The sequence below is a fragment of the Lutra lutra genome, chromosome 10, assembly GCF_902655055.1.
Source record: "Lutra lutra chromosome 10, mLutLut1.2, whole genome shotgun sequence".
Lineage (NCBI taxonomy): Eukaryota > Metazoa > Chordata > Mammalia > Carnivora > Mustelidae > Lutra > Lutra lutra.
The window spans coordinates 8,378,924-8,406,464 of record NC_062287.1 but is presented as its reverse complement, the minus strand read 5'-3'; the positions used below and the strand labels follow the sequence as shown (position 1 = coordinate 8,406,464).

The following is a 27,541-nucleotide window of genomic DNA, read 5'->3' as shown; positions in this document are numbered from 1 at the left end:
CCCAATTAAGAGACTAATATATTTATACATTGAGAAATATTATCATCAACCAAACTGATGTTTGTATTAGTCTGCTGAGCACGCGCTCTGCTTCTGGGCAAGAGATTTCCCACTGAGCATGGAATCAGAACAAAGGGAGTTAGTTATCGGATTTGAAAGGTTAGGCTTTGACAGTCTGCTCTATCCATCTTTACAAAAGAGATTTATCCGTCTGGCAGATAACAATATCAGGGTGTCTTTTACTCTTCATAGTGCTGATGTGAGACTGCCAATTTATAATTTTCCAAAAAATTTTCCTTTTCTAGGCCTACTTCCCTCTGTTCAAACATTTTTCTCCAAATAGTGTTGTGGGCAAAACTACGAGTCGTCCACTGATACCTGCTGTCCATTTCTTTTAGCGAGAGTCCTGAGTGTTACCAAGGCAGATGCTCTTCCATTTAAAGACTATTCCCCCCTCCCTTGCAATTTGGTTTATCCCTGTGATGCAGTTCTGACCGGTGGGTCACCCACGGCTCTGTGGGCGCTGTGGGTGGGAGCTGCATCCGGTGGGGGTTAGTCCAGCAACATGGGGGCCAAGAGCACAGTGAATGGTGGTCCTCAGTGGAGCTGGGCGCGTCAGTGGAGCCCTGGAGCAGAGCAGACAACCCTGAGTAAGACTGCTGGTTCCACAGCGCAGAACGGACAAACACTTAACCTTCTCCTTCCCGATATATACCAAAGGGAATGACCTTTGAAAGTGAGGGAGGTTGGCAATGGGATTGTGCACATGGGTCTAAGATATAGGCACAGTAAGCCAGCTACTTGCAGAACTAGAATTAATTAATTTCTAACTTCAGACGTGTTCCAGAAACTGAATAAACCAAATTTTGGAAAACAGATTTTATATAGATTTTTTTTTTTTTTGCGTTTTCAGGATTTTTTACTAACTGTCTCAAGTTGGGGCATATAAAACCCCTGTTGGGGCATATAAAACCCCCGTTTGATCTGATACTCATAATATAGATCAAATACAGTAGTTCTGGACATACCCTTTCCATGAAAATAAGATAAATGGGAGTTTCAGAATGGGGAGATGAGAGAGAGGATTGTGTGGTGTCACATCCAGCAGTACCCACCAAGTAAAGTAGATGCAAGTATTCAATAACTGGTAAAATTCCTAGAAGTCTGCATATTTAACTTTTATTTCTTTGTCTGTTTTAACAAAGTGATCCCAATGGTCCTGAATATTAGAGAAGATTGTTTCAAAAGTCAGGATCTAAGTGAGCCATCCTCACCCTTGCGTTGATCACATTAGTCCAAGGCTTTGACCTCCTCTTGGTCTTCCTTATCTGACTCTGACATCACTTTCCTGTTGGCAGTAACATGAATCTGTTTTAAGACACAGAGCTCTGTAGTTGTGAAGGCCACGCAGCAGGGAAACAACTTCTGAAAGTCTCCCCAGTGAAGATTTACTGTCTTGGATCCTGACCATGCATCAGATTTTGCAGCCAAGTATAAACGTGCAGGTGGGAAGAATGGTCATTATGCTGTGAAGTGTGATGTAAAGCATTCGGGAGAAGACTGCCTACACGCAATGTATCTTGCTCACAAGTCACGCTTGTGATTATCATGGGTGATTGATTTCTTTGGATTACCCCCTGGTCCTTCTTTCCTTCTAGTCAGACCTCTTTTAAAATGTAAGTATTCGTGGTAGACATGAATAATACATCAATAAACATTTTGATACCAAAACCTTACTATGAACACACTTTCTATTTGTAATTCTTTCTGACAAAAGGGGATCTGGATTATCCTAAGAAGATCTGTTGGAGGAGGATGGTGTGTATCTCTGTGTGCAGGGGCTGTTGGGCAAATAGGAATGGTTGGAGGGAGAAAAGAGGGCAAAAGTTAAGTATTTTACAATAGTGTTTAAAATATTTCAAAAACTTAAAAAGGTTTATCATGTACAGTATAAAAGCATCACCTTCTAGATTAGCTAATACTGAACTACGTGATCTTTTGGAACTAAATTTTTTGGTTACCAATATTTTCTGAATTCCTACATGTGTGCTAGGCACTTTGGGTGACTCAGTTTCTCAATGAGCTTCCAATATAGTTGATAGACAGGTGAAAAATACATGAGGGGCATCTGAGTGGCTCAGTTGGTTAAGTGTCTGACTCCTGATTTTGGCTCAGGTCACAATCTCAGGGTGGTGAGACTGAGCCCCACGCCAGGCTCCGTGCTGAACATGGAGCCTGCTTAAGATTCTCTCTGTCCTTCTCTAACATTACCCCGCCCCCTCACTAGTGTGCTTTCTCTCTCTCTCCAAAAAAAAAAAAAAAAAAAACATAAAGAGTTAAATAATCTAAGAGTTAATGAGTTGAGTGATTATAAAATATGGCTACTCATAGTGTACAGTTATTTGCAGAAAGAATGGTACAGATGGTAACTTTATAAGATGCTCAGAGGAGGAAGATGTCCCAGTGAAATGGAGTGAGATCTAAGGCTTCAGGGCAGAGGAGGGAAAATGGGCAAGTTGAATACAAAAGGAATTAGGCCAACACATACGGAATTGTCCATTCAAGCTGTGAAATCATGTTTTACTCTTAGGCGAATCAATAGAGGTGGTACCAGGAATGTCCTGAGGATTCCTATAAAAATATGCCAAGAAACCTAAGGGCCCAGACTTATTGCTGATACTGTGTAAGTACCAGTTTCACCCATTATTTGAATCAGATAAATGCATCTTTCCATTGGCGAGTTTTGCTCTACTCTTAGAAGCTGGTTCAAATAATCTAAGAAGGAAGAAGTTATACTGCTGAGTATTACGTAGACAACACAGCCAGGAGATTAAATGATCTTTTCATTTCATTCAAAACTTTTTAAAATTGCTATGGGCTTCTTTATTTTTTAAGAGTATTACTTTGATAACATTAAAGGGAGTCAGCCTCAATGAGATAAAAATCTACATTCTCTTACTCTCTGTTCTTCCCTGAATACAGCATGCAAATATGTATTTGCCAAATTAATGTTGAATTAGCCACATGGACTTTCAGTCATAAAACAAAAGGTGGGAAGATTGTTTTCTTAGAGCTTCCTTAATGATTAACTGGTGATAGGTGGTTTCAGCTCTTCTGGACCGTGGGCCTCCTCCTGCTCTAACATTATTCTGGGGAGAAGAAGGCTATGAACCCCTCCCTGTGGGGCTCCAGCCCTTGCTACCTGAACCAAGGTTTAACAAGCTTAGGGATGCCTTTGGTGGTATGGGAGCTGGTAATCTAAGAGACCTGCTGAGTTGCTACAGATGAGGGGGCTAAGTGTGGGGAGTGGGGAGGGAAGCTGGGGGGCCAGAATGGGAAGGGCAGGGTAGGGAATGTGTGCAGGGATTCCGGCTTGATCGGCTGTCCTGTCTGACCGTTGTACCCAGGCCTACCGCACAGAGATGCAAATGGGCACACACACTTGAATGTGGATGAGGAGAAGGTTTATTCAAGGGAAGAAATCTGTGAATACAGCAGGAGGGTTTTTAGAAGGCTAGAGGGTAAGAGGCAAAGGGAGTACCAAAAAAAGTGCTTCTCTAAAGGGGGAACTAGAAAGGTAAGAACATTTTGACAGACGTAAACTTACTTTGCTTTGTGTACTTTGGCCTTTGGCTTATAAGGAAGGGAAACCAGTTCTTTCTAAAAACAAAACAAGACAGAACTCAAAAAGCATAATTTTTACTTCTTGCACTGACTGACATTTCCTTACTGGGGGAAAAAAAAAACAAACTTAAGGTCTAATTATCAGAGTTGGTACAGACTAGCTTCTTAAACCTGGAGACACTGGGATTAGAAACATTCCAGATGAAGGGTATTTAGGGGTTAGTCAGTAGAGCAGGTGTTGGTACATCTATAAGTTTATAGGGTGCTGTTATTTGTTTTACTATTTTTCTGTGTTTCTCTTCATTAAGCATTTGTTTTTGTATGATCTAAGCAAGACCAGTCATTATAAAACAAAGATGAGCAGTAGCCCATGTGACAGAGGCCCATGTGACTGTCCTACAGCTTTAACATATGGGACGACAAACTTGCTGTCACGGCCACCTCTTTCTCTCCTAGCAGAACTGCACACTCTGGAGAACTCTGATTTCTCGAGGATGACGAGACTGCCTGATGTCTATCCCTGCCCCCACACCAGTAGATAGAAGGCTCTGGATTATGAGCATTTAGGTTTATGGGGACAATCCATAAAACCTCTGAGAATTTGCCGTAGTACCCCCCCAACCCCACACAGATTCATCTGAAGGCCTCTCAGTCTCACCGAGATCCTTTCTTCTCTTTGTTTTCTTAGGAGTTGGAGAATCTCATCTCTCCTCTTAGCCTGCTTAAAGGAAAAAAAAAAAAAAAAGTGGGTGAGTTTTTCGACTCAATAATCAAGCTTTTGTCTGTAAAGGATGGTTTTTTTGTTTTTTGTTTTTTTTTTTGTTTTGTTTTTTTTACATTTCCTTTCTGGCATCTTTGGTAGAATTTCAAAATATTTGTTTTCCATGATAGATTTATACTTTCCATTTGTAACACAGTTGCTTCCAGAGGACACTGCTTTATAAAATAATGTGACTTTGATACTCAGTGGAAGTATATTTTCTGGTGCCCATCTAATAATCTAAAAACTTTTATGAAGATTTTACTACTTAAACTATGCTAAGAACTGTATGTACATTATGCCATTATTTTCTTGTAATAACTCAGAAGTTTGACACTACTATGACCCCATTTTACAAAGGAGGACACTAAGGTTAAAAAACTTGCCCACAGTGGCGAACTGTGGTTGATCCCAGCTCTGTTTGACAACAAACCCCAGCCACTGTCCACCCCATAAACCGCCATTAAATAGCGAGGTCAGCAAACTCAAGCAGCAGCCCACAACCCAAGCCCATGACAAGAAGGCCCTTAGTAGGTTCACATGTAGAATCTCATTCATCTCTCCTCTGCCTTCGATTTCGAGACACACACGCTCTCAGGGAAATTTTCCTAAGTGTAAAAAACTAATTTAGTGTAAGATTTATCAATTATATAGACTACAAACAAGAGGCAAATACAGGTACAAAAATTCTTTCAGAAAATCCAGTTATGTTCAGTTTTGGAGACATCGAGGCAGAAAATCGCTGTTGCAACTATTTGAGAACAAAAGAAAAACCTGAAAATCAGATAAATAAAATTTGTAACTTTAAGTGGCCAAATAAAATGAAAGCAGCTCTGTTTAGATCAAGGCTAGAAGCAAGAAATAACAGAAGAGACACAGATTTGTCATAGGCAGGTACAAAATCAGTCAGCCATCCATTCAAATGTACTGAGCACTGCACTGCTCTCCTAGGACGACCATAAACCGTCTGGCTTAAAACAACAGGTATTATTGTCTCACAATTCCGGATGCTAGGAGTCCAAAATCAAGGAGTAGGCAGGGCCACGCTCCCCCTGAGACCCAGAGGGGACCCGTCCCTTGCCTTCGCCTAGCCTCTGGTGGTCGCTGGCAATTTGTGTCACTCTGAACTCGGCCTGCACAGGCACTTGCTTTCTCCCTGTGAGGCTGTCTTCCCCTGGCTGTCTCAAAAGGACACCCCACCCTAATCCAGTAAGAATTAACTAATTTAACTAATTTAATTCCATCTATAGCAGTTCTATTTCCAAATAAGGTCACAACCAGAGGTACAATGTTTTGGACTTCGACGTATCCTTTTTAAGCGGAGACACATTTCAATCCATAAAGAGCCCCCGTGATGTACCGTGGCTGTGCTAGGGGCTGAACAAGGCATTTCCTGCCTGCAAGGGCACTGCAGAGAATAGTTTCAAATGTGCTACGATGCGGGTCGTCTAGGGTGCGATCAGAGACTTCAAAAGAGACCCTTAATTCAGACTAGGGTGGGGACATATGTACGGGGAGCCTCAAAGACGTCCCAGAGGAGACAAGCTGGTGCCTGCTAGTGGGAGTCAGCAGATGGCAACAGACACAGCATGGGGATGAGAGTTTTGAGGCAGCGGAAGCAGGTTGTGCAAAGTCCCAGAGGCTGCTGCATGGCCAAGTCGTTCCTCGGGAGGAGTCCTCTGCCCAGACACCTCCAGGAGAAGCTACCAGCCCCGAGAGTGCTCCACAGAGACACTTGGGAGGAGGAGCCCATGCCGGGCACGAGCAATCAGCAGCTGGGGCCGGGGCACCTGTTCCTGGGCTTTGCCTCCTTTTGTTCATGTCACATGAATCTTGCCTTTAGAACCTGTGACATTTTTAACGTTGGGACAGGATTTCTACTTTTTTACTTGAGTTTTAGGCCTCATATACCACAGTCATTGAAAGAAAAATAATCCAGGGTACTTGTAAACACTAAGTTTCATAATACCCATCTACTTGCTGGGGACCGAATTAAATGTCTGTAGATAAGGACTTAGCGTGTTTTCAATGTAGGTATTCAGAGCTGGTTTCTTTTCCAGCTTTTCCATTAGGCACGTGCTACTCAGCTGCAATTAGCTGTCCCCATACTGTAATTACATAGGCCTTTATACCTTTACTAAGGTACTGATCTTACTTTCCTTTTTTTTATCTCATAGTTGCGACCATGACTGTTTCCGAGTCTGTTCGTCTTTTTAACCTTCCTTAGAGCTAAGCAGTGCCGTGTTGATGACAGTTAATGAATTTTTGTTGAACTGAATTGATTGAGTCATTATGTCTGAATGGAATCATTGCACTAATACACAATTATTAGCCTAAGCAAAAACAAAAAGAAGAAACATGTTTTAGTAAGTGAAATTAAACAATCGATCCATCGATAGTTCTTAAAATCCCTTATGAACAAAACTCCGTGACTATATATATATATATATATATATATATATATAATGTAGCCATAGGCAAATTAGACAGTCATAACACTTCTCATATACACATAGACACATATTTAGTTACAAGATCTAAAAGAAATTGTAAAATTAAAAATTCATTTGTCTTAAAGAGAGAGAGAATTTATTCTAGGATTGGTCCAGACCAAGTGCATGTTCACGGTAGGAGAGTGCCGCCAGCCAGCACCGAGCTACCAGCATCACGGTGTAGCCTGAGTTCTCATGGCTTGTGTAAACTGGCCAGGGCTCCAGTTGCAGAATTTTATTTTACAAGTGGGGGAAGGTGCCATTGGCTGTGGAGCCTCTACCTGCCTTAGTCTCTTGCTCCCAAACTCCTGCTTACATCATCCCCTGGTCCTTCCTTTCTTGGTGAAAAATAACTCACACAGATTTTATGTTAAAAAATAGATGCATTTTTTTCTTTTTTTTCAGGTCCTTTTTTATTTTAATGGACTTTAGTACCAAATCAGTTTTATAATAAAATGCACCAGAAACAAAGCTTTCAAATATGATTTGATTTCTGCTTCTTGGACATGTTTCCTGGGAATGAATAAGAAAATTACTGTAGGCAACAGTGTCATCAGAACAAAAACACGGCCAAGTAGTCTAATAGATATCTGCCTTGATAGTTAAATAAATTCAGTGGTGAGGGAAAATCCTTACAATTTACCTTAGCAATAGGGATAAACAATTTACTTGTTAATTTTATAACAACAACAGAATAATCATTTCTAATCACAGTATTTTGGTTGTGTTCAATGATGGAATATTGTATTTATAAGGCATTTTGGTCATAAAATTTATTAATTCTTCAAATGATATAGGGAAATCAGAATTTATAATATTTTAACATAATATTTTCTTATATATTTATAAATTTAATTTATATTATATACTATTCTTGAAAAACATGTTATGAAATAAAAATTGATTCCAAGAAATTAAGATATAATATGTAGATTTAATATCTCATAGGTGCTTAATGAATTTTAGTGTCACATCAAGAATTAAATTGCTTAGTTCTCGCTCTTTGGCTTTTCAGAGCCAAATGACTTGGGGGTTACAACATATATTATAGAGCCAAGCATTTGGGTTTGAATCTCAGTTTCTGCTGTATGCTTAATGGCAAGTAATACCTTCCCTATCCCCATTGGCTCCTCCTCTCTTCCCTCTAACTGTCATCACTAACCCACAGGTTAGAGGCTTATGATCCAGAGTCAATCAAAAAGCCACTCTCTGAGCAATGGATTTCTCATTTTTTAAAAAAAAATTTTATTTTTATTTTTTTAAAATATTTTATTTATTTACTCGACAGAGATCACAAGCAGGCAGAGAAGCAGGTAGAGAGATAGGAGGAAGCAGGCTCCCTGCTGAGCAGAGAGCCCGATGTGGGGCTCAATCCCAGGACCCTGGGATCATGACCTGAGCCGAAGGCAGAGGCTTTAACCCACTGAGCCACCCAGGCGCCCCTGGATTTCTCATTTTTAAGGAAGGTTGTTGTGAAAACTGGAGATCGTGCCAACACTGCTTAATGTTAAATATTTAATAATGGTAGCTATTATTGTTATCAGATAAAATTTTTCTTCCAACGCTTTCAAAATGTGGGAGAGAGGGAAAAAGAGAAGGATAGGTTGCCTGCCTTCTGTGGACAGGTGTGGAGGATACTGATGACTCCATCTCTGGCCTACAGGTGAGCTGCTGAAGAGATCTGGGTGGAAGAAGAGGGGAGACGAGGAGGGGAGACGAGGGGGGATGCCCAAGAGATTATCTGCCCTTGATTATGCAATGCAAATGCCTCTGTCCACAAATTCCCCAGCGCATTATAGACATTCTCCCTAGGTAATCTTCAGTTATTAAAGAGACTCTTAAATAATTAAAAAACACTAGACTTTAAAAGAAAGGTCCTTTCTTCACAAGACCTAGTTCTCCTATGAAAAATCTATTTTTTCCTTTGGCTTATTACTGTAATATTTTGAGTAAAACATTAACCAGAAATAGCATATGTGTCTATTCCTCTGATTACTTATCTACATTACCAAAAGAAATTTTCTCTGGACTACTACAGCACAAGCAGAACTATCAAATTTAATCCTAAAACTATCTTAGAAGAGTATTGGAGTGATTTCAAAACCAATTCTTTGCCTAGACACCTGGCAACCATCCCAAAACTCAGAGAATCTAGAAATTCTTAGAACTAATTTGGTATAGTAGTTAAGCACCTTGGTCCATTGTCAGATACGCCCAGACTCAGTCTTTACTATATTTTAGCTACGTGCCTTTGAAAAAGCCACTTATATGTTTCAACCTCAGCTTCCTCAGGTTTTAACAGGGGTAGTTATGGTCCTCCTCAGAGTTGTTCTGACGATTAAATAAGAATGGGAGTAAAGGACTTACAGTGTAAGGGCTATGTAGTTAGTTCTCAAAATATTATTATTATATAACAAGAGGAGCAGATGATCTAAAAGAAAAAAACCATGAAGAAAATAGACTAAAAAATACTAGAGGAAATACATTAGTTCACATGGAAATTTAAAGAAATTCTTTTTTCTTTCCATTGAATATAAATGCAATATATGGTCATGGCACAAACACCAGAAAATGAAAAAAAAACACATAAAAATAAATATTTAGGGGCACCTGAGTGGCTCAGTGGGTTGGGTCTCTGCCTTTGGCTCAGGTCATGGTCTCAGGGTCCTGGGATCGAGCCCAGGGAGCCTGCTTCCCCCTCTCCCTCTGCCTGCCTCTCTGCCTCCTTGTGATCTCTCTTTCTCTGTCAAATAAATAAATAAATAAGATCTTTAAAAAATAATAATATTGGGGCGCCTGGGTGGCTCAGTGGGTTAAGCCGCTGCCTTCGGCTCAGGTCATGATCTCGGAGTCCTGGGATCGAGTCCCGTATCGGGCTCTCTGCTCAGCGGGGAGCCTGCTTCCTCCTGTCTCTCTGCCTGCCTCTCTGCCTGCTTGTGATCTCTCTCTGTCAAATAAATAAATAAAATCTTTAAAAAAAATAATAATAATATTTAAACACATCCATTCTGAATCTAAATCTTTTTTTAATCTAAATCTTAGTACAAGTTTATAATTTTAAAACCTGTAGAAAGTTCAGAAGAACATTAAAGGAGCTCCAAAAGAAGCAACCTAAGAATTTAAATTCATGCACCAAAGGGAGAAAGGCAGCTAGATAAGCAGCAGGCTAACTTAATGATCATAACACAAAAAGCGTGCTGAGTGCTGGAAAGAAGATGTCCAATTAAAAATAGAGTCACAGAAATAGGAATGAGCTGAAAGATGCTTAAAGATGATGATAAGCCTCGCTTGCCTGGGACAAGATGTGTGTTTTGGGGAAAAGGAATATAAAGGGTGAGATAGTTGGGTAGCATCATATTGAAGAGTTTGACATAAAGATGACTCTGCTTAAACCTGATTTAGTAGAAAACAGGAACTATGTTTCTGGCCACAATATGCTTTAGAAATTAAAAAACCAAATGTCTTAAGAAGACCTCATACACTTGGAAATTAAAAAGCATACTTCTGAATAATTCTTGGGACAAATTAGAAATCAAAGTAGCAGTTTAGAAATACTTAGAAATGAAATAATAATGAAAATACTATGTAGTTTGTGAGATGCACCTAAAATAGTATTTTGAGGGATATTTATAGCTGTAAATACTTATAGTAGAAAAGAAAGAGAGTGGAAAATTAAGAAACAAACTGAAAAGTCAAGGGAGGTAGAAGGAAAATAAGAACTAATTCAATATTGAAGGAAGAAGTAATAAAAAATCAATAACTAGTGCCACAGAGGCCAAAAATATGATGGAGAATAACAAGCCAAACATTGGTTTTTTGAAGACTATTAAAATAGATAATGCTTTGGCATAATTATTAAGAAAAAATACAAATGATTAGAAATGAAAAGGAGTAATAACTACGGCTGTGGCAGGATTAAAAAGATGATTAAAAACACTGAATCCAGGGCATCTAGGTGGCTCAGTTGGTTAAGCAACTGCCTTCGACTCAGGTCATGATTCTGGAGTGCCAGGATCTAGTCCCACATTGGGCTCCCTGCTCGGCAAGGAGTCTGCTTCTCCCTCTGACCTCTCTCCTCTCATGCTCTCTCTCTTTCTCATTCTCTCTCTCAAATAAATAAAATCTTAAAAAAAAAACCCACTGAATCCTTTATGCCAATACATTTGGAAATATAGATGAAATGGACAATTTGCTGGGGAAAAATAGCAAACTGATTTAAGAAATAACAAATGGGCTCGTCCACCTAAAACACAAAAGCAAAACAAACAAGCAAACCAAACCCTTATTCAGGTTAGGAACTACTTATTCAGGTTAGGGTCCTATTCGTCACTTTAATTTTTTTTTTTTAAGATTTTTTATTTATTTGACAGAGAGAGATCACAAGCAGGCAGAGAGGCAGGCAGAGAGAGAGGAGGAAGCAGGTTCTCCGCTGAGCAGAGAGCCCGATGCGGGGCTCGATCCCAGGACCCTGAGATCATGACCTGAGCCGAAGGCAGCGGCTTAACCCGCGGAGCCACCCAGGCGCCCCTCGTCACTTTAATTTTAATGGTGACTCTAGTTTTAGCCACCATGTAGCTCGTCAGTGGGGTTTGCCTTGGACTGAATCGGGTCTGAACTGCACTGCTCTTCGCCACGTCTGCTAGTGCCGTAGCTTCAGTAAATCAGCTTCCATACGAGACTTCTTTTCTAGATTTCTAGGAACTCTTGCAAAGGGTCTGTATAGGTGAAAACAGTCCTTTTTAGTGGATTTTTCATAGGGTTCTGGTTGGGAATCACTCCAGACCTTCATCATGATTTGCATAGAGTGAGGCATTACGATAAATTTAAATTTATTTACCTGCAAGGGTTCACCAATTCTGCCCACACATTTTGGCTCCATAGTTGAAACTTCAAAATATATTTTCAGTGATATATATATATATTTTTTTTTAATTTTAATTTAAATTTTTTATTTTTCCAGGTGATAAATAAATATAGGATTACAGGGAAATATTAGGAAAGTCTCCTTCCTTAACACTATGGGCAAGCCAGTCTTGATTGTGTCTTTCATTCAGGATGTGGAAATCTGGGGGACCGTGCCTTTTGTGATCCATTCATCATCTTTTAATGATAGTCTACAACATTCCAAAATCTATTTCATTATCCTTTTACCTCTTTATCAAAGCATTTTGTTTAATACTGAAGCTTACTTTATACCTGCAGCCATTTTATCTTTCAATTATGGGTTAAAAGAAAACAGAAAGAGAGCAGAGAAGATAGACTTTCACTGAGTAACTGCTGGATAACAGGCCTTATGTGGGGAATCACTCACTGAGTCCTCATGACACAGGGAAATGGGTATTATTATTATCACCGCCTTACATATGGAAAGAACCCAACCACATAAAAGCAACCACTTCTCTCAGGGTCACTTAACTAACTAGTAAGTGGCAGGACCAAGTATTCAGACTCATTCTCAGTCCTTATCCCATGCTGCTTTGGCTAGACTCCTTCAAACACATCCTAGAAATTATGGGAATACACAGAGCGGACAGCTTGAGGTCAGCTTTGACCAAAGTTTATTTTACGGTATCAAGTAGCACTTTGCGAAAAGTATGTTGAAGGGTAAAAAATAGTTGAATTATAGTAGTGCTTTTTTTTTTTCAAGTAGGTTCCATGTTCATGGAGCCCAATGTGGGGCCTGAGCTCACAACACTGACATCAAGGCCTCAGCTGAGACCAAGAGCCAGATGTTTAACTAACTGAGCCAGTTGGGTGTTCCCAGTAGTAGTACCTTTAAACTGATGAGTTTTCTAAGATCTTATTTAATATAAACTAAATAGGATAGGAGTTTTTGACTAAAAGTTAACTATTAAATAGGAATTACATTCCAGATTCAGACTATCATCTAGGCAGAGCCAAGGCTCTATGGTTTAACAGTGGTTAAGAACATTATCTGATTTCTTTTTTCTCGAGGCTCTTAAATTTAATTTTTAATTCTATGCCTATGATTGGGAGTCTGATGGGAGCACGAGGGACTTTCAGTTCTTAGTCCCACAGATGTACTCCCCAGCAGGTTCTGTTCCTCTTCCTCGTTACAAGTGCCAACTCGAGGAAGGTGAGAATTCTCATTGGTTTTAGGTAAAACTCTGTATCATCAATAAAAAGTCTCACATCTGGGTTTGATTCCAAACGGCAGTATGGACCTGCTAGCGCTGGTTTTGATAATGCTTCAACGATGAATTTCCTCCATAACTTTACTCCCATTGCCTGTACCTATTAATTGAATTCTGCTACACAGATGCTACAGTTTCCATAGAGTAAATTTATACCTACGATATATTAAGATACAGAACGGTTGGACCTCGAATGATCTACTATCCACCTTAAAAGATAGCCTGAATAATCCGTGAAAAGGCTTTCTCCAGCATGAGTTTTCTGAGGCAAACCTAAGAGCAGCAATCTGCGAGAGTGGATGGCGGACGTCGGAGCATTATTGATTAGAGCGAGAATGCTGACTGGCAGGAAAAAGATGCGTATTTAAGCACCTTTCCATACCTCCTGGAAATTGCTTGATCCTGGCTCAAGTCCCAGCTCTGACATTTATAATTTTCATTTAAAAATGACAGCTTACTAAAATGAGAAAAACATATCAGTCATTACATAAGAGGGAGTCAATACAATTTTCCTTAAACGTAGGTTTCAATGAAATGTTAACTCATCTGTTGTGAAGAATAAAAAATATTTTTTCTCAGTTCTGTACACATCTTTTAATGGAAACCAATAATAATTACCTGAAGAGTGCTGCTCTTGTTTTAAAACATTCACACAAAATAAATGCATGAAAGTAAAAGTGATTTTTAAATGGACTGTGGCTTTAAAAGGCACTTATTTTTTAAAAAGCAGTAAATGAGATTTGAATTTTAAGGTAGAGAAAAATGTGAGCACAAAATGAACGTTATACTTTACAATTCAATAGAGTATATACGATTGAAAGATATGTTATTATGATTTGGTCTAATTACCAAGGCTTGTCTTCCACACAAACAAATAACTACTGAGTCTTTAAGGTTTTCATCATATTGATGCATGTAGATAAGATGAAGGGGTTAATAGCACTGACCTGATCCTTTCAGGTGTGTCTTTCCTGTCCTGCCCATTAGGCTGTAAGAAGGCGGGGGTGGGGGACTCCCCATCAGATAATGCCCAAATCTCATCTCCAGCCCTACTTCCCCGAATTTCAGGGCTTATGGCTCTATTAATCTCTGAAGCACCTCAAACTCCTTAAGTCTCAGCTGAGTTTTTAACCCTCTGCTCTCCAACAAACCAAAACAAGACACCAATGCAACCCCGACCTTGATCTACCCGGCGTCCCTGTGTCAGACACTGGCACCTGTTACACAATCCAGAGTTCTGGGAGTCACCTTTGACAGATCGCTCTGCCTCATCTTTCATATCCAATATATAGTTCAAGCCTTAGTTGTTTTACTTCCTAATTCTCTAACCCACCTTCTCCTAATCCAAGCTCGCCATCACCACCCTAGCTGGATGACAGCAGTGGCCTCCACTCTCGTTTGCCCCCTTCTGCTCTGGCCACTTCCAATCCATTCTCCGCTCCAACATACATATTTTAGTGGGAACTATTCTCCATATTATAGTCTCCTGACCTTCCCAAGTAAATCTGATATGGTGAACCCCCAATGTAAAACCCTTCAGTGGCTTCTTATTGTTCTTACCATGGTCTAAGCTTTGCATTATGTCACTGGCCATTCGGCTGCTGAAATGCCCTTTGGCTTTTGAAGCTTAGGATCTTCGCAAAGTTGCCTCTGCTGTCCGGAATGCTCACCCATTGCCCCCTCCACTCCTTCTCCTGGCCTCACTAATGCCCGCTGCCCCTTCAGATCTCAGTTTGTTTTTGCAGAAATCCTTCCTGTTCCCTTGATTGGACCAATGTTGCCCTATTAAATGTTGTCTTAATTCTTTCTTGTCCTTTATAACAAAAGTTTCAAGGTTTAGATATACTATCCTAAATAACAGGTAAATTTTTCTAATAAATTACTGAATTACTGTAACAAGGAAAATATACCTTTATTTGTTTATCTAATAGAATCAACTGTTTGTAAATTGATTTTTTTTTGTTTTTGTTTTTGTTTTTGTTTTTTTTGGAGAGAGAGGAGAGGGCTCATGTGAGTGGGAGGGACAGAGGGAGAGAGAGAATACCAAGCAGGCTCCATGCTCAAGCCTGAGGTGGGGCTCGATCTCATGACCCTGAGATCCTGACCTGAGCCGAAATCAAGAGTCAGACACTTAATCAACTGAGCCAAGTTGATTTTTGAGCATTTTTTTTTGGCTTGGCCAAGAAAGATTACCATAGGTCAATTTTTATCTTATAGATTAATGGCTTTAAAATAGTTTCCTGGGTATAGCAGTAGGGGAATAACACAACTGTTTAGCAATGTGATTGTTGGGGAGAAAGGTTTATGTTTCCAGGACTTTCTTTCTTTTTTATAGCCAAGCCTCTCTCTGGACAAAATTCTAGTATATGAAAAATTGTCTTGTCCCCTGTGTTCAGTATCTTTCTTGTTTTATCTGGTATCCTAGATATTCTGGGATAGTGGTCCTGCCTTGTTTTCCACCCCTGACCCTGTATTCTAATTCCCATGACAAGGTCTGTTGAACCTTCACACCCTGACTTTACATTTCTTTGTTGCCTTTCCCTGGTATCAGTTCCTTCAGAGAACATACAATGCTCACTGACTATGACTTTTTTCTGTGACCTGTAGCCCGTATTTCCACTATGGTCTTGTCATTTATTTTGAAATATATGTCATCCTTTTGGACTTCATTCTGCATTCAATGGTTTCATTTAATCATGTTTTACAAGGAGATTATCAGTATGGGTTCTTGACCAGTTGTATCTTAGAGTTTAAAATGTTTTTATTCTGTTCTTAAGGTGAATGTATATAGAAGATAAAGTACATAGATCTCTGTAAAAAAAGAGGAAAAGATGCTTTGGGGACTTGGTCCTGTCCAACTCTGGGGCTGGGTCTGTCTTGGGCAATGAATTCACCTCTATGATCCCAAGTCTCATCTACTTGATCCCTTTCCCCAAGAACGTTTTCATGGACTTAGAAGTTACAGAGAAGATTGAGGGGAACCTCATCTGCCAACTGAAAATGTTTCCTGAGTTGGAATTATGTTTGAAAACAAGGAGTACTATTGATAACATAAAAGAGTAATTCATATTTATGTAATCTAATTATCATTTGCTACCAAAATATTTACTTGTTACTGTGAATTCCACACTCTATTTTTATATTCTTCCACTTGAATTCTTTGACAAATTAGGAACAACAGGAATTTAAATGACTATCTTTTGTTGGTGAAGGAGAAACCTACTGTTTCCTAATGGTATTTACTTTATGGAGGAAAAGGAACTTTGCTTATACTGCATTAGAGCATAGCAAAGCTAAAAAAAAAATGCTAGATAACAGTGTTACTGAGAAAATCTAGGTTTGTCTGGGAAGCTAATTATGATCAATTTGACACCAAAGAGGATTTTATTTTATCTGAGCATCCTGGCAATGACACTAAGGAAATTTCCTATACCTTTGGTTTGGCTCTATGAAACTGACTTACAATGAGTCTGGGTATCCCTCTTATTACTTTGAAAGTGTAGGATAATGGAGAATAACATTAAAGTTTTCCAGTTTCCTTTTGTTTCATAAATCAGTAACTAAAATTATTGTGAAGGGGGCGCCTGGGTGGCTCAGTGGGTTAAAGCCTCTGCCTTTGGCTAGGGTCATGATCCCAGGGTCCTGGGATCAAACCCACATCAGGCTCTCTGCTCAGCGGGGAGCCTGCTTCCTCCTCTCTCTCTGCCTACTTGTGATTTCTGTCTGCTAAATAAATAAAAAAAAAATCTTGTGAAGCTTCTTAGATTCTCCTTAGAGAATCTTCTCATAGCACGATTTGCTTCTGGTTCATGGAAGTTCCATATAGCAAGCTCACTTTTGAGGAAGACTTACACTGTGGTCAATCTTGGTTGCCCAGGTTGTGTGATAGGATGGACTAAAACCCCATTCCCAACAAGGAGTATATCAGTGCTGTTTTTCTGTAGATTGCATAATTTCTTGTAAAAATCCTTAGCTTGTATGCACTCATGTCAGAACTTTGATTCCAGATGGCTATTTCCAATATGCCATCTATATATATGCCTTAAAATACTACTCTGATCTCTTCTTCCTTCTCCCAGCCAATGAATTATTTATAATTCTTTTCATAAAGAGATAATCAGCTAAAGAGCTTTCTCAAAGGTGGCAAAACTAAAAAGTAAATTAGTTTTATGATTTCAAAAAATTAGCTGACTATTCATTTATTATAATGTTTTCAGACTACTTTAGACTCTCAAAGGAAGAATAATAGTCCAGGATAGTGCTATAAGGTTTCCTTTATGGACAGAGTAAGCCATTTAATCTTGACAGACTCAACTGTTTTTGATTTTCTGCCATGGATATCCATCAAAGAAATAGTAGTTGTGATTAATAGCATTTTGTCCACTAACCAAAAGCATTTACAGTGTATACCTGGAATATATTCCAAAATGGAGGATAACATTACAGCTTTAAAAAGTTCAACAACCCAAAAAAATCAATATCAGTTGGAAGAAAAAGCTTTTATGAAGATACTTCTAAGACACATGGAAAATAAATTTTTAGATTTTTTGTTAGTTTTAAGAAAAAGTAGAAGAAAAACCTTCAGGAGAAGGTTTTTTCCCCCCCATTTTAAGATGAACACCATTCTAGGTATTTACTTATCAATGTCTATGTTCAAAATATGTAGAAGATTCTCTGAAATTGAATAGAGCATTGTAAATTTTTTATTAGCTAAAAAGAACCTACCACCGCCACTTATTTTCTGCCATCAAGCTAAAAATTCTAGAATGGTGAGGGCAGCAGGGCAGGTAGAGTGCTACACACCTAGAAAAACAGTGGTATCCAAATACAGACTCTATGTTTTCATAACAAAGTCACAGAGTTCCTCTCTGCACAGAGACCCATGAGACAAAAGCAAAACTGAGAAGAGAGGTGATGGGCTAACGTGCTCCTCAAGCAGACTTGCAAACAGATTAGCTCTGAGGAGAATTCTTGCAAAAATTATCAACCTAGAAAAATGTGCCAGATGGATACATGTAGGAAAGGCAAAGCAAAATGAAAATATCATCGTATAGAGCATATGTTTGCTCATTGATTCATTCAATTATGCATTTATTTATTCAGTCCACAAATACGTACGAAATTCCAATAACCAGAAAGGCACTGGGCTTAAGCAATAAAAAACGATCTCCAGCCTCCTAGAGGAGAAGAGAATTTACATTTGTTGAAGGCAAACTGTGGCCAGGGGCTGTGTGTAACTTAGTCAACTCTGTCAAAGTTTTTTTTACATTCCTCCTTTCATGTCTGGGGAAGCTGAACCTCACAGAGTTAGAGAGGTTGTTCGAGGTCATGCAAATAGCAAGTGGCAGAGTTGAGACCTCCAGATTCGCTTTGTCTCCGTAGCCCACTACCCCACAGTGTCCGTCATCTGGCAGGAAAGCCAGAAACACGCATAGTGGCCCATAACACAGGCCAGAGACGGGGACGACCCCAACGAGGGAGACGGAGGGGACCTACTGGAGGAGCGTGCAGGAGGAAGCTGTTCATCCTGCCGGCCTCCAGCTTGCCCCTCCTGGCCCAGAGAAGTTGGCACTGGAGCTGGGCCTTGGAGACAAATGCGGAGGAGCGTTTTCGGTACAGACACGCAAGTGTATTGCAGGTTGAGGAAACAGCTACGGTCTCATGTGGCTGGAAACCGTGTTTCACTTGCTTTATTTGTACTACAGTTTTGAATTTTAGGTTATTTGGCAGCAGACCCGGACAGTGCCGCGGCCAGCAATCATTGTAATACAATGAGTCTCACGGGCTTTGGAGTTAGAATAGAGGCTTTGAATCTCGGCTCTGCCACCTGCCACTTGGGGGAACTGGAAAATCATGTAAGCCTGGTTTGATTAAATGGGGAGAATCAGCAGGAGGCTATTCTAAGGAGAAAATGAATTGATATATACGTAAAGTGCTTAGGTGAGTTTATAGCACAAGGTTTACACTCACTAAATGGGCTGTTGTGAATTCTACATCACAGTGATACGAGAGTATCTCTAGCAGCGTTCAGTTACTGCGGATTCTCTTGCGTTTTGTACCACGGTGCGTCTGAACAGCACTCTGCTATGTAGTACTGACTGAGCTCTCCTCGGTACTCACAAGGCACACCTTTGGCAATATTCTCTCTCTTTCCTGCCGGCTTGCTGCTTTTTGGGTTTCCTCTACTCTCAACAGACAGAATCTTCTTTACCGCATTGCAGGACCCACTTGACCTAATGTACAATTTGGCAGATATCACAGAATAACGTGTACACTGAGGTTCAGCAAAGACTATTTTACCCACTCATCACTTCGACTGCACATAGAGGGAGGATCCAGTGTGCCCTCGCCTAGTGGTTGAGAACCAGTGGTACAGAGTGGGCTACACTGGGGTTGGGGGAAGGGTGGCAGGAGAAGTCAGCCAGGTTAAGGTCAGAATGGAAAGGAACCTAAATACCATGCTGGGGGATTTGGTCTTGACCCTGTAGAACTGGAGAGCCAGGGGAAAAATGAAAGTGGATGGACAGACGGAATGGTCCCCACACCCTATTATGCCATTCTTTTTTTTTTTTTTTAAAGATTTTATTTATTTATTTATTTGCAGAGAGATCACAAGCAGGCAGAGAGGCAGGCAGAGAGAGAGGAGGAAGCAGGCTCCCCGCCGAGCAGAGAGCCCGATGTGGGGCTCGATCCCAGGACTCCGAGATCATGACCTGAGCCAAAGGCAGCGGCTTAACCCACTGAGCCACCCAGGCGCCCCTATCCTGCCATTCTTATGTTAAAGCCCTAAATCCCATGTGTAACTGTATTCTGAGATAGGGCCTTTAGGGGGGTAATTAAGGTTAAATGAGGTCACAAAGGTGGGGCTCTAATATAATAGGACTAGTGTCCTTATAAGAGGAGGAAGAGACACTAGAGTTTTCTCCCTGTGCCATGTGAAGACCCAGCGAGAAGCCGGCCATCAACAGGCTAGGAAGAGAGGATCAGAAACCAGCTATGATGGCATCGTGATCGCGGACTCTCAGCACTCAGAACCGGAAGAACATAAAATTCTGTTGTTCATGCTAACCAGGCTGTGGGATTTCACGACTGCGGCCTGAGCACCCTAATGCAGAAGGAGTCAGGAATGACTGGACTTGGGTGTTAGGAAGCTAACTTGTGCACTGTGGGCACTGCTGTGCATAATCTTTGTTCAACTCAATATATTCTTTGAAATTCAGCTCCTTTGGGAAGATTTCTTGATTCCTTAAGTTTCATTTTGATGTTCTTCAATGTGTTTCCATAGTAGTGTGACCATATACATCTGTCGTAATAAAGTATCATAATTCTTGACTTCAATTGACTGTCTCTCCCACCAGACTATAAACTCTTTGAGATCAAGGACCGCATGTTATCTTTGCATTCCCAGCATCTAGTATGGTACTTGGCACTTGGTACTTCTCAATCAATATCTATAGAATTAAGTAATTAATATAGAAGAACCCGGGGCAAGGAAGCCAGTTCTAATAGCCCATCAGCAGAACAGCCACTTGTAACTCACATCATTTTAATTGTTTGACAAAACATGATAAGAATTGACAATAGTGTCTTTAGTTTTTTATTTCTAATCTCTTCCAAAAATGGAATGATTTTTACATCACTAAAAATTCGTTTCCATCCTACCCATTAAGTCCCAGTACAAATACATAGTTCCCAATATCCTCAAGAATGAAGCAAATGCTATTTAAAATTACTTCATTTGTTTGGAGGAATCACCAATAGTCTGTAAAGTGAATTAATGTGATCGGCAAACACAAATGCATTGTTCCGTAATCTATGTAGAATTCCCGACAAGTCTTTCTGAGTTTGCCAGAATATCCAATGATTAAAGACATTAGGCCCAACTGAATCTTCTATCTTTGCTTTTATAGTATAAGAACAGTTATAGGGATGGAACTTACCCATTAACCAAACAAAGTGTTCCTATAAATCACTGAATGAACTGCAGAGTTAAGTCTGTGTCTATGTCATGAAAAGCAAACAAGGGCTGTTGCCAAAAAGAGATGTGTTCAGCTGATTTGATGATACTAATTTGTTGAATTTCAGCCTTTAGTCAAAATGGTCCTAGGTGACAGGCTCATTCCTCTGATCTTTTAATTTTGACCTAGTAAGATGGTCAGTCCTTTTGATTTTTCCAGTTATTACAATGTTCTTAGAACACTGTATATGGTTTGGGGCTTTACTGGATGGAAGGTGTGTGAATTCATTTCCCCCCATTTTCCTCTGATTCTCTTATTCCTGTATATCCTTGGGGTGAGAATAGCCAAAATTTAATACAATTTTTTAACCCTCAATTAAAATTCAAATAAAAGTTCTCTAACAGCTCAAGCTGATGTACCAGAAGTAGAAATATTTTACATATATGTGTTTAAAAATAATAACTGGGATTATTTAGAAAATAATGATGAATTTCTAATGAAAATCAGATTACCTTCTGAAATATTAGCCTACCTTTTGGAGATACTTTTTTTTCTCCTCAGATTCCTCAATCTTTCTGGTTTCAGCAGTGACATCTATAGTCTCTAAAAGAAATAAAATGGAATTCAATCTGAAATAATGTTGTCATGATGTTATAATAATGTTGATATAAACTTGGATAAATGTTAAAAGGTAACAGAGTAGGAAGGGAAACACAAATATGTACTGTCCTGAAATTTTACAAACCAGATTCTTAAATAATTGGAGACTGAAGTAATTAGCTGTGGCCAAAGGGAACCTCTAATCTCCTTAGGAGAGGAGTAAGGCTGAGTCCAGAGACAAGAAGAGGTCTCTGGAGAGAACATATTTGCAGTAAAAGAGTTTCCAATTTCTACAGTTCTATTCAACATGTTAGGGGGATTTCGACATTCACTTCTGGATAAGTAGGATGGTCTCTGAGATAGGGTTTTGGTATGCAATTCAGAAAGTTATACCAATGTGTAAAGAGGACTCCTTATACTTATTACCTATTTTCTGAAGGATCTAGGAATCAAGATGTTGAAATGCATGAGACTTGGTACTTACTGTTTTTCTCAAGACTAAAAGGCTGGAAGTAAATTTTCTTTTAAAAAAAATACAAAAGGGAAGTGAAGAAATTATTGGAAAGACCATAGGATTAAAGATATTTAAGCTTTCTAAAAAAGGGAGAGTTATCTGAGCCTCCTATACCTATAAAAATTGCATAATAACAGTTTCCGTATCTTTGGGTTACTGAGGTTTTACAGGTTTGGGAACTTGGTTCCTAATATTGATTCTGCTTTCAACTTTCTCTGAGGCTTTCATGCTTGAACTCGATTATGTAAACCACCACCCTTAACATCCTTTCAGTCAACATATAACATTTCCCCTAGATGCTTCTCGAACTGTTTAGCCAAATGGATGCCATAACCTAGGGGTTACTTTCAGATGTGGTTTTAGATGTAACAAGTATACTACTGATGCTTCCCGGGTGGAAGAACTGCTGAAAATTTTTTAAAAAACTGCTTGTATAGGTTTTTTAAGTATTTGGAATGAAAGAGTCCTATTTTAGAAGCAGGTTTAGCGGTTACTTGTGGGAGCGGCTCTGGTATCCTCCGGAGGCTGGTTATTGCTGATGGAGGCAGGAACCAGCGGCCGGAGGCAGCTACTCACCCTGCGGACGGCGCCTAGAGGGCCGCGCCACCGGTAGGCGCTGACTGCTACCTCGGGGCAGCACGAGCTGCGATTCGTTAGGAGGGTACAGGGACGCGGCGATCCAGAACTGCTTGGCCAAGGTGGAGTCCTGTTCTGAAGATCCGGTGAACACCAGTAGTCCCTGGGGGCAAATTTCAACGGACTCCTGGTGGCTGGGAAGCCTTCCGCAGGCCCTCGTTTCCATGGCAACTGGGGACGCTGCTCTGCGTTCCCTCGCTCTTCTCCCAGCCCCGCCCTGCAAAGAACCTTCCCGTTGGCAACCACCACCGCCAGAAGCCCTTCGGTTCCTGGAGAGATGCTGGGGTCCAGCGCGTGCCTGCGGGCTATCTGAAGCCCCCTTCTGCGGTCTCACAGGCTTCGGGACCCATCCAAGCCTCGGAGACGAGATAGGAACTGTCAAAACATCAGGTTTGGGGTGGTTCTTGTCCTGTTGGGAGTTAGTAGGGGGCACTTGAGCTCACAGCATCTCAGTCGGCCTTCATCCTCTCCCCCAACCAGGCTTCCTTACCCCCAAATATATCTAAATAAAGCTTTTCAACCCTTAGTCCTACCACCCCAACCCACCTCTCCTTCCACACCAGACTGCCACAGCTCAGCACGCCCTATGTGGACAGTGGTTGGAGAATTCAATAGGGCAGCTAACATCCTAGCCTAATGGGAGTCAGGGCACTGAACTGGCCGAGAAGTACCTGTGGATAAACTTTTTGTTGTGTATTCCCCCCTGCCCCATCCTTTAAGAGCAATCTCATGTAAGATGCTGGATTTAGATTGTAAGTGCATTTACTAACCTGTCCCACTAAAAGCTGCTTGCTCTGCAACCGTCCTAAATGGGCACTTAAAAGGACTGTATCTGATGTGTGGACTCAGTCCCTTCCTGAAAAATAAATTATGAGAAATGTTCATGTATTCTTATAAAAATATTAATAAGTGTGAGTGAATAACTTTCCTGCTCCCAGGAAAGTTAATCTCATTAATCTAGGAACACTCTAACCATTCCAGCCATAGCAAAGTTGTAATTACTGTGGCAAAAATGGAGACCGACATCAGAAAGCCAACTCAGGAAAGGTTAGTAACCACAATTTATGACCTCATGGCACTTTATTCTTTCAAAATACTAATACAGTCTCATAGTTCAAACGTGGATAATCACAAGTCTATACAATGACATAGATCAGTGAAGGAAAAAATCCTATTTCCCAATATATCTAAAAAAATTTTTTTTTGGTTAGAGCCTGAAGGAAATTGGTAAATTATAAAGACATATAAATTATACATTGTGTATTTAGCTGCTAAAATGCTGATTTTTTCCTGTTAATGGGCAATGGGTAATATTGGAGCATTTCCAAACCCCACACTCCAACACAATGATGTGCACAGACAACTCATTTGGATGATTCCCAAATCTTTTTACTTGGCCGTGTGGTTAGTGATTGGTACTATTAGCAATCAGCTAACTACACTGCCTAGTAACTAGACTCACAGAAAAAAGTTTACTTCCATCACGCACTGCAGTCCCAAGTTGGTGCCCCATACGCTGTGATAGACAAACCTTACTGGTTCATGGTTCAACGGGAGCTCCCTTTAGTTGGTGGGTTGGCGAATACCTTACTAAATAATGAAAAAGGGACAATGAATCACACCGTACAGCATGAAACGTTACCTAGGGGACTCCTCCCCGAAGTCTGAATTGTCATTACAGCGCACAATTAAAGCCATCAAACTTTACACTTGTCGCTCTCCTTGCAGGCGGGTTGCCCGTCCTGCCCCTGCTCCCCGCGCAGCTGACCGTTTAACTGCATCTAGCGGCAGCCGTCGGGCTGGTGTGCCCGAGCGTCCTCGCAGGTTGACAACGTGCCCGGCGGCAGCAAACGCTGACGCAGCACATCTCGAAGCGCGGCTTCCTCCCAACGCCCGCTGGGCTTGGCCGTTTGCTGCCGAGCGTGGCGTCCTCCTGCCCGCGGGGCGGCGGGTGATGCTGTGCCTTGTTTTGATGGCAGTGGCGTTAGTGATTGTAAGCCGCAGAGTACAATCAGCTAATTACACTGCCTACAAACCGAGCACCGGGCGCCCGCGGGCTGCAGCTCCCCGACGGTCGGCGGCGCCAATCCGTGGCCCCGTCTCCCCCCGGGCGATGCCCGACGGTGCCTGGGCGCGAGGACGTGGGCGCGGGGCCCCCGGGGACGCCCCGGGCCCAGCCGGCATCCTCGCCGGGCCCGCGGGCTGAGCTGGCCCCTGCCGGACCCCCGCGCACACTTGGCGTGGCAAGGCCAGCCGGCGGCGCTCCGAGGGGACCTGCACCCCCGGGCCGCGTCCCCCCAACTCCAGGTGTTCCCGGGTTCATCCCAACCGCCGCCGTCCCCGCGCCGGTCCCCCCTGTCTTCCAGGGCCCGCCCCCGCAGGTTCCCTTCTCGGGTCCTTCCCTCTATGCTTTCTTGGGTCGGGCTCCCACCTTCTCACTCCCACGTCCTTTCCGCCCCAGAAAACTTCTCTTCAGTCCCCAGCCCAAACCCTAAAGCCGGCTTTCTCCACCCCGTGCGCCCCGCAGCTCCGTGTGGCCGAGTGACCCAGGCGGTGGCTGGCCAACCGCCCTTGGAACCCCGTGGCGGAGGGGGCGGGGCGCGCGCGAGGTGGGGTGGAGTGGAGGAGGGGCGGGGTGGGAGGGGGGAGGAAGCCACGAGCAGGGGCCCAGGGCGGGTCTCTGCGGGAAAGAGGCCCTGGAGACCCGAGGCACAGATTCCTGAGAAGTTTCTCTTCCTTCTAGGGTAGGAGGGACAAAGCGCTTCTTACCCCCTCCCCCTCCCCCAAGAAGCCCCACACGCCCACCCAGTTTTCATGCCCATCTTGGTCAGGGGAAACAGCTTGGTCTGATACCAAATTGTAGGCTCTCATTTTCCAAACGGAGATAGGCCTGGGTGGCCTCTGGCATGTGGGACGACTGTGTTGGAGAGTCCCATCTGCACTCTCACCTTCTCCTTGGGTTTCTCTTAGATTCTAGGAGGGTCTTGCGGTGAGTGGAGGGTTGGCGCTTCTCATCAGATAGTGAGTGGACCAGCTCCTGAGTTAGATCAAAGCTTGGTCCTCACACACTTATTTAAATACCTGCTATATGTTCAGCACCTAAGGTCATTCATTCTACCCTCCATATGTATAATCTAGGTGGTAACACAATGTGAACACACATTTCTTACCACTCAAGACAGTATATAATAAACCGTTAAACTGGGGAGAAATAGAAGTGGGGGTGGGGCGTCATTGAGGACTGGTAATTGTTAGGGAAGGTCCACCGAGGACCAGGAGCTCCAGTAGGTCCTCCAAGCAAGACTAAATTCAGGGTGAGGGTTGGGGAGACCAGAGAAACAATGTCTTGTGACCAGTTACATTTTCTTCTCACAATTCCACATCTGAGGGTGTAGATCTATTTAGGTGTATTTGGACTAGACTGGACAAAAGAGGACAGTTCCAAAGAATTTCTGGGAGACCTCTACTAATACTTCTTTCCTTGAGTTACTCCTTCCCCTCTTTTCCTTCAGAGAATGTGTCAGGGTAGGATAAAGAATATTCTAATTCCACGCTTTGTGGAACTCAGTTGGAAGAAGCCCTCCACTCTTGTCTCCATGCATCTGGTATAGAGCACTCACTACTGACCCCAAGAACTTTGTTCTAAATTATTTTCCCCAGAGGAAAATTTCCCAGTTAGAGACTGATTCCCTAAACCCAGGAAATGGTTTCATAGATGCCACTGGTAGCATGAATTAGGGGCCGGTAATCTAGATCATTCAAAACAAATTCCAAACTCACATTGTCAAACCACCAGAACTTCTCAAGGAGGAGTTCAAGTTACAGCATCCTCTTTCACGATGAAAGACAGCACTTTTTTTTTTTTTTTTTGCCACTTGCATGTGTTCTGAGAACACCAAAGTGAAGAGTAAGACATTGAAGTATAAAATGTACAGTACAGAAAACATTAATTCTCGAGATGAACTTACAAAGTTAAATTACAAAAGCTGGGTCATTTCTAACTATTTTTTCGTATTCATCTTATCTTTGGGAGAAGCTCAGTGTTGGAGAAACACACCCCAGAAGGTCCCTCACACTTCTTTAACACGTACAGGATACCAAGCCATACCAGGCAATATGCTGGAATCAGAGCTAAGTAACCAGAGAGCTCTCTAGAGGTAACTGTGGAACCAATTTGTATCTTACAGCTACACAGACATACATACATAAATGCAGGAGTGAAATAGCTTCCATTCCATTAGCCATAGGCAGACTTACAAATTTTGGTCAGGACATAATTACAAAAACAATCCTGTTTTTTTCAAATTGTTAGTCACTTTACCCAATACGATATTAAATACCTCTTCTGATGGATGTTTTATGATTATTAGTTGCATCTTAGCATTTCTTACCCGGGCTGGAATGCTGCCTTCCAAGGTCGTGGTTGCAGTAGATGCCTTGAAATTTATATTTTTAAAGATTTTCTTCCAAGATAATTTAAAAAATAAAGACAATGTGTGTAAAAGTCATCAAGATGCATTGCATCCAGAAATCAATTTTTTAAAAATGCAGCCTATTTTGCAGGTCGTGCAACTAAAAGAAGTAAAATAATGAGAAAAAAATTTGTGTATGGCCTTGTCCTGTGTGTGTGTGTGTATGTGTGTGCGTGTGTTTTAAAAGAATGCTTGTTCTTAGGGTTGCTGTTGATTTGGCCTGTAGTTACTACAGAAACTCCAAGGATCTCATTCCCTTTATGGTTCATGTCTAGGCATGCCTGGAGACCAGGGAGACCCATGATTTAATCTAAGTAAGAATGCTTGTGG

The 27,541-nt window shown here is 41.4% G+C and overlaps 1 protein-coding gene across 9 annotated transcripts; it reads right to left on the bottom strand.

Moving 5' to 3' along the window:
* Positions 1 to 155: 155 nt before the first annotated feature.
* HOATZ (HOATZ cilia and flagella associated protein) lies at positions 156 to 27,447 on the bottom strand. 9 transcript variants are annotated; one of them, XM_047692467.1, is made up of 8 exons: positions 25,171 to 25,314; positions 23,510 to 23,595; positions 22,680 to 23,148; positions 21,522 to 21,592; positions 4,283 to 4,345; positions 3,608 to 3,660; positions 1,275 to 1,348; positions 156 to 626 (listed from the first exon to the last, which is right to left on the bottom strand). In XM_047692467.1, the coding sequence occupies exons 3-7, from the start codon at positions 22,903 to 22,905 to the stop codon at positions 1,291 to 1,293; spliced, it is 471 nt and encodes a 156-aa protein (XP_047548423.1). In that variant the 5' UTR covers positions 22,906 to 23,148; positions 23,510 to 23,595; positions 25,171 to 25,314; the 3' UTR covers positions 156 to 626; positions 1,275 to 1,290. The 9 variants fall into 9 exon arrangements, with proteins under 9 accessions (XP_047548423.1, XP_047548429.1, XP_047548421.1 ...); XM_047692473.1 differs by lacking the exon at positions 156 to 626 and having other exon boundaries at positions 1,062 to 1,368; XM_047692465.1 differs by lacking the exons at positions 156 to 626; positions 25,171 to 25,314 and adding an exon at positions 27,131 to 27,447 and having other exon boundaries at positions 1,067 to 1,348.
* Between the last annotated feature and the right edge of the window lie 94 nt (positions 27,448 to 27,541).

Bases quoted from the DNA above. Each gene is read 5' to 3' on its own strand.
- HOATZ (XM_047692465.1), bottom strand. From the start codon at position 22,905: ATGGAAACGAGGGCCTGCGGAAGGCTTCCCAGCCACCAGGAGTCCGTT. The intron at 21,593-22,679 runs GTGAGTAGCTGC...TATTTCTTTTAG, and splicing joins CTCTAGGCGCCGTCCGCAGG to AGACTATAGATGTCACTGCT. The intron at 1,349-3,607 runs GTAAGTTTACGT...TACTGCCAACAG, and splicing joins GCCAAAGTACACAAAGCAAA to GAAAGTGATGTCAGAGTCAG.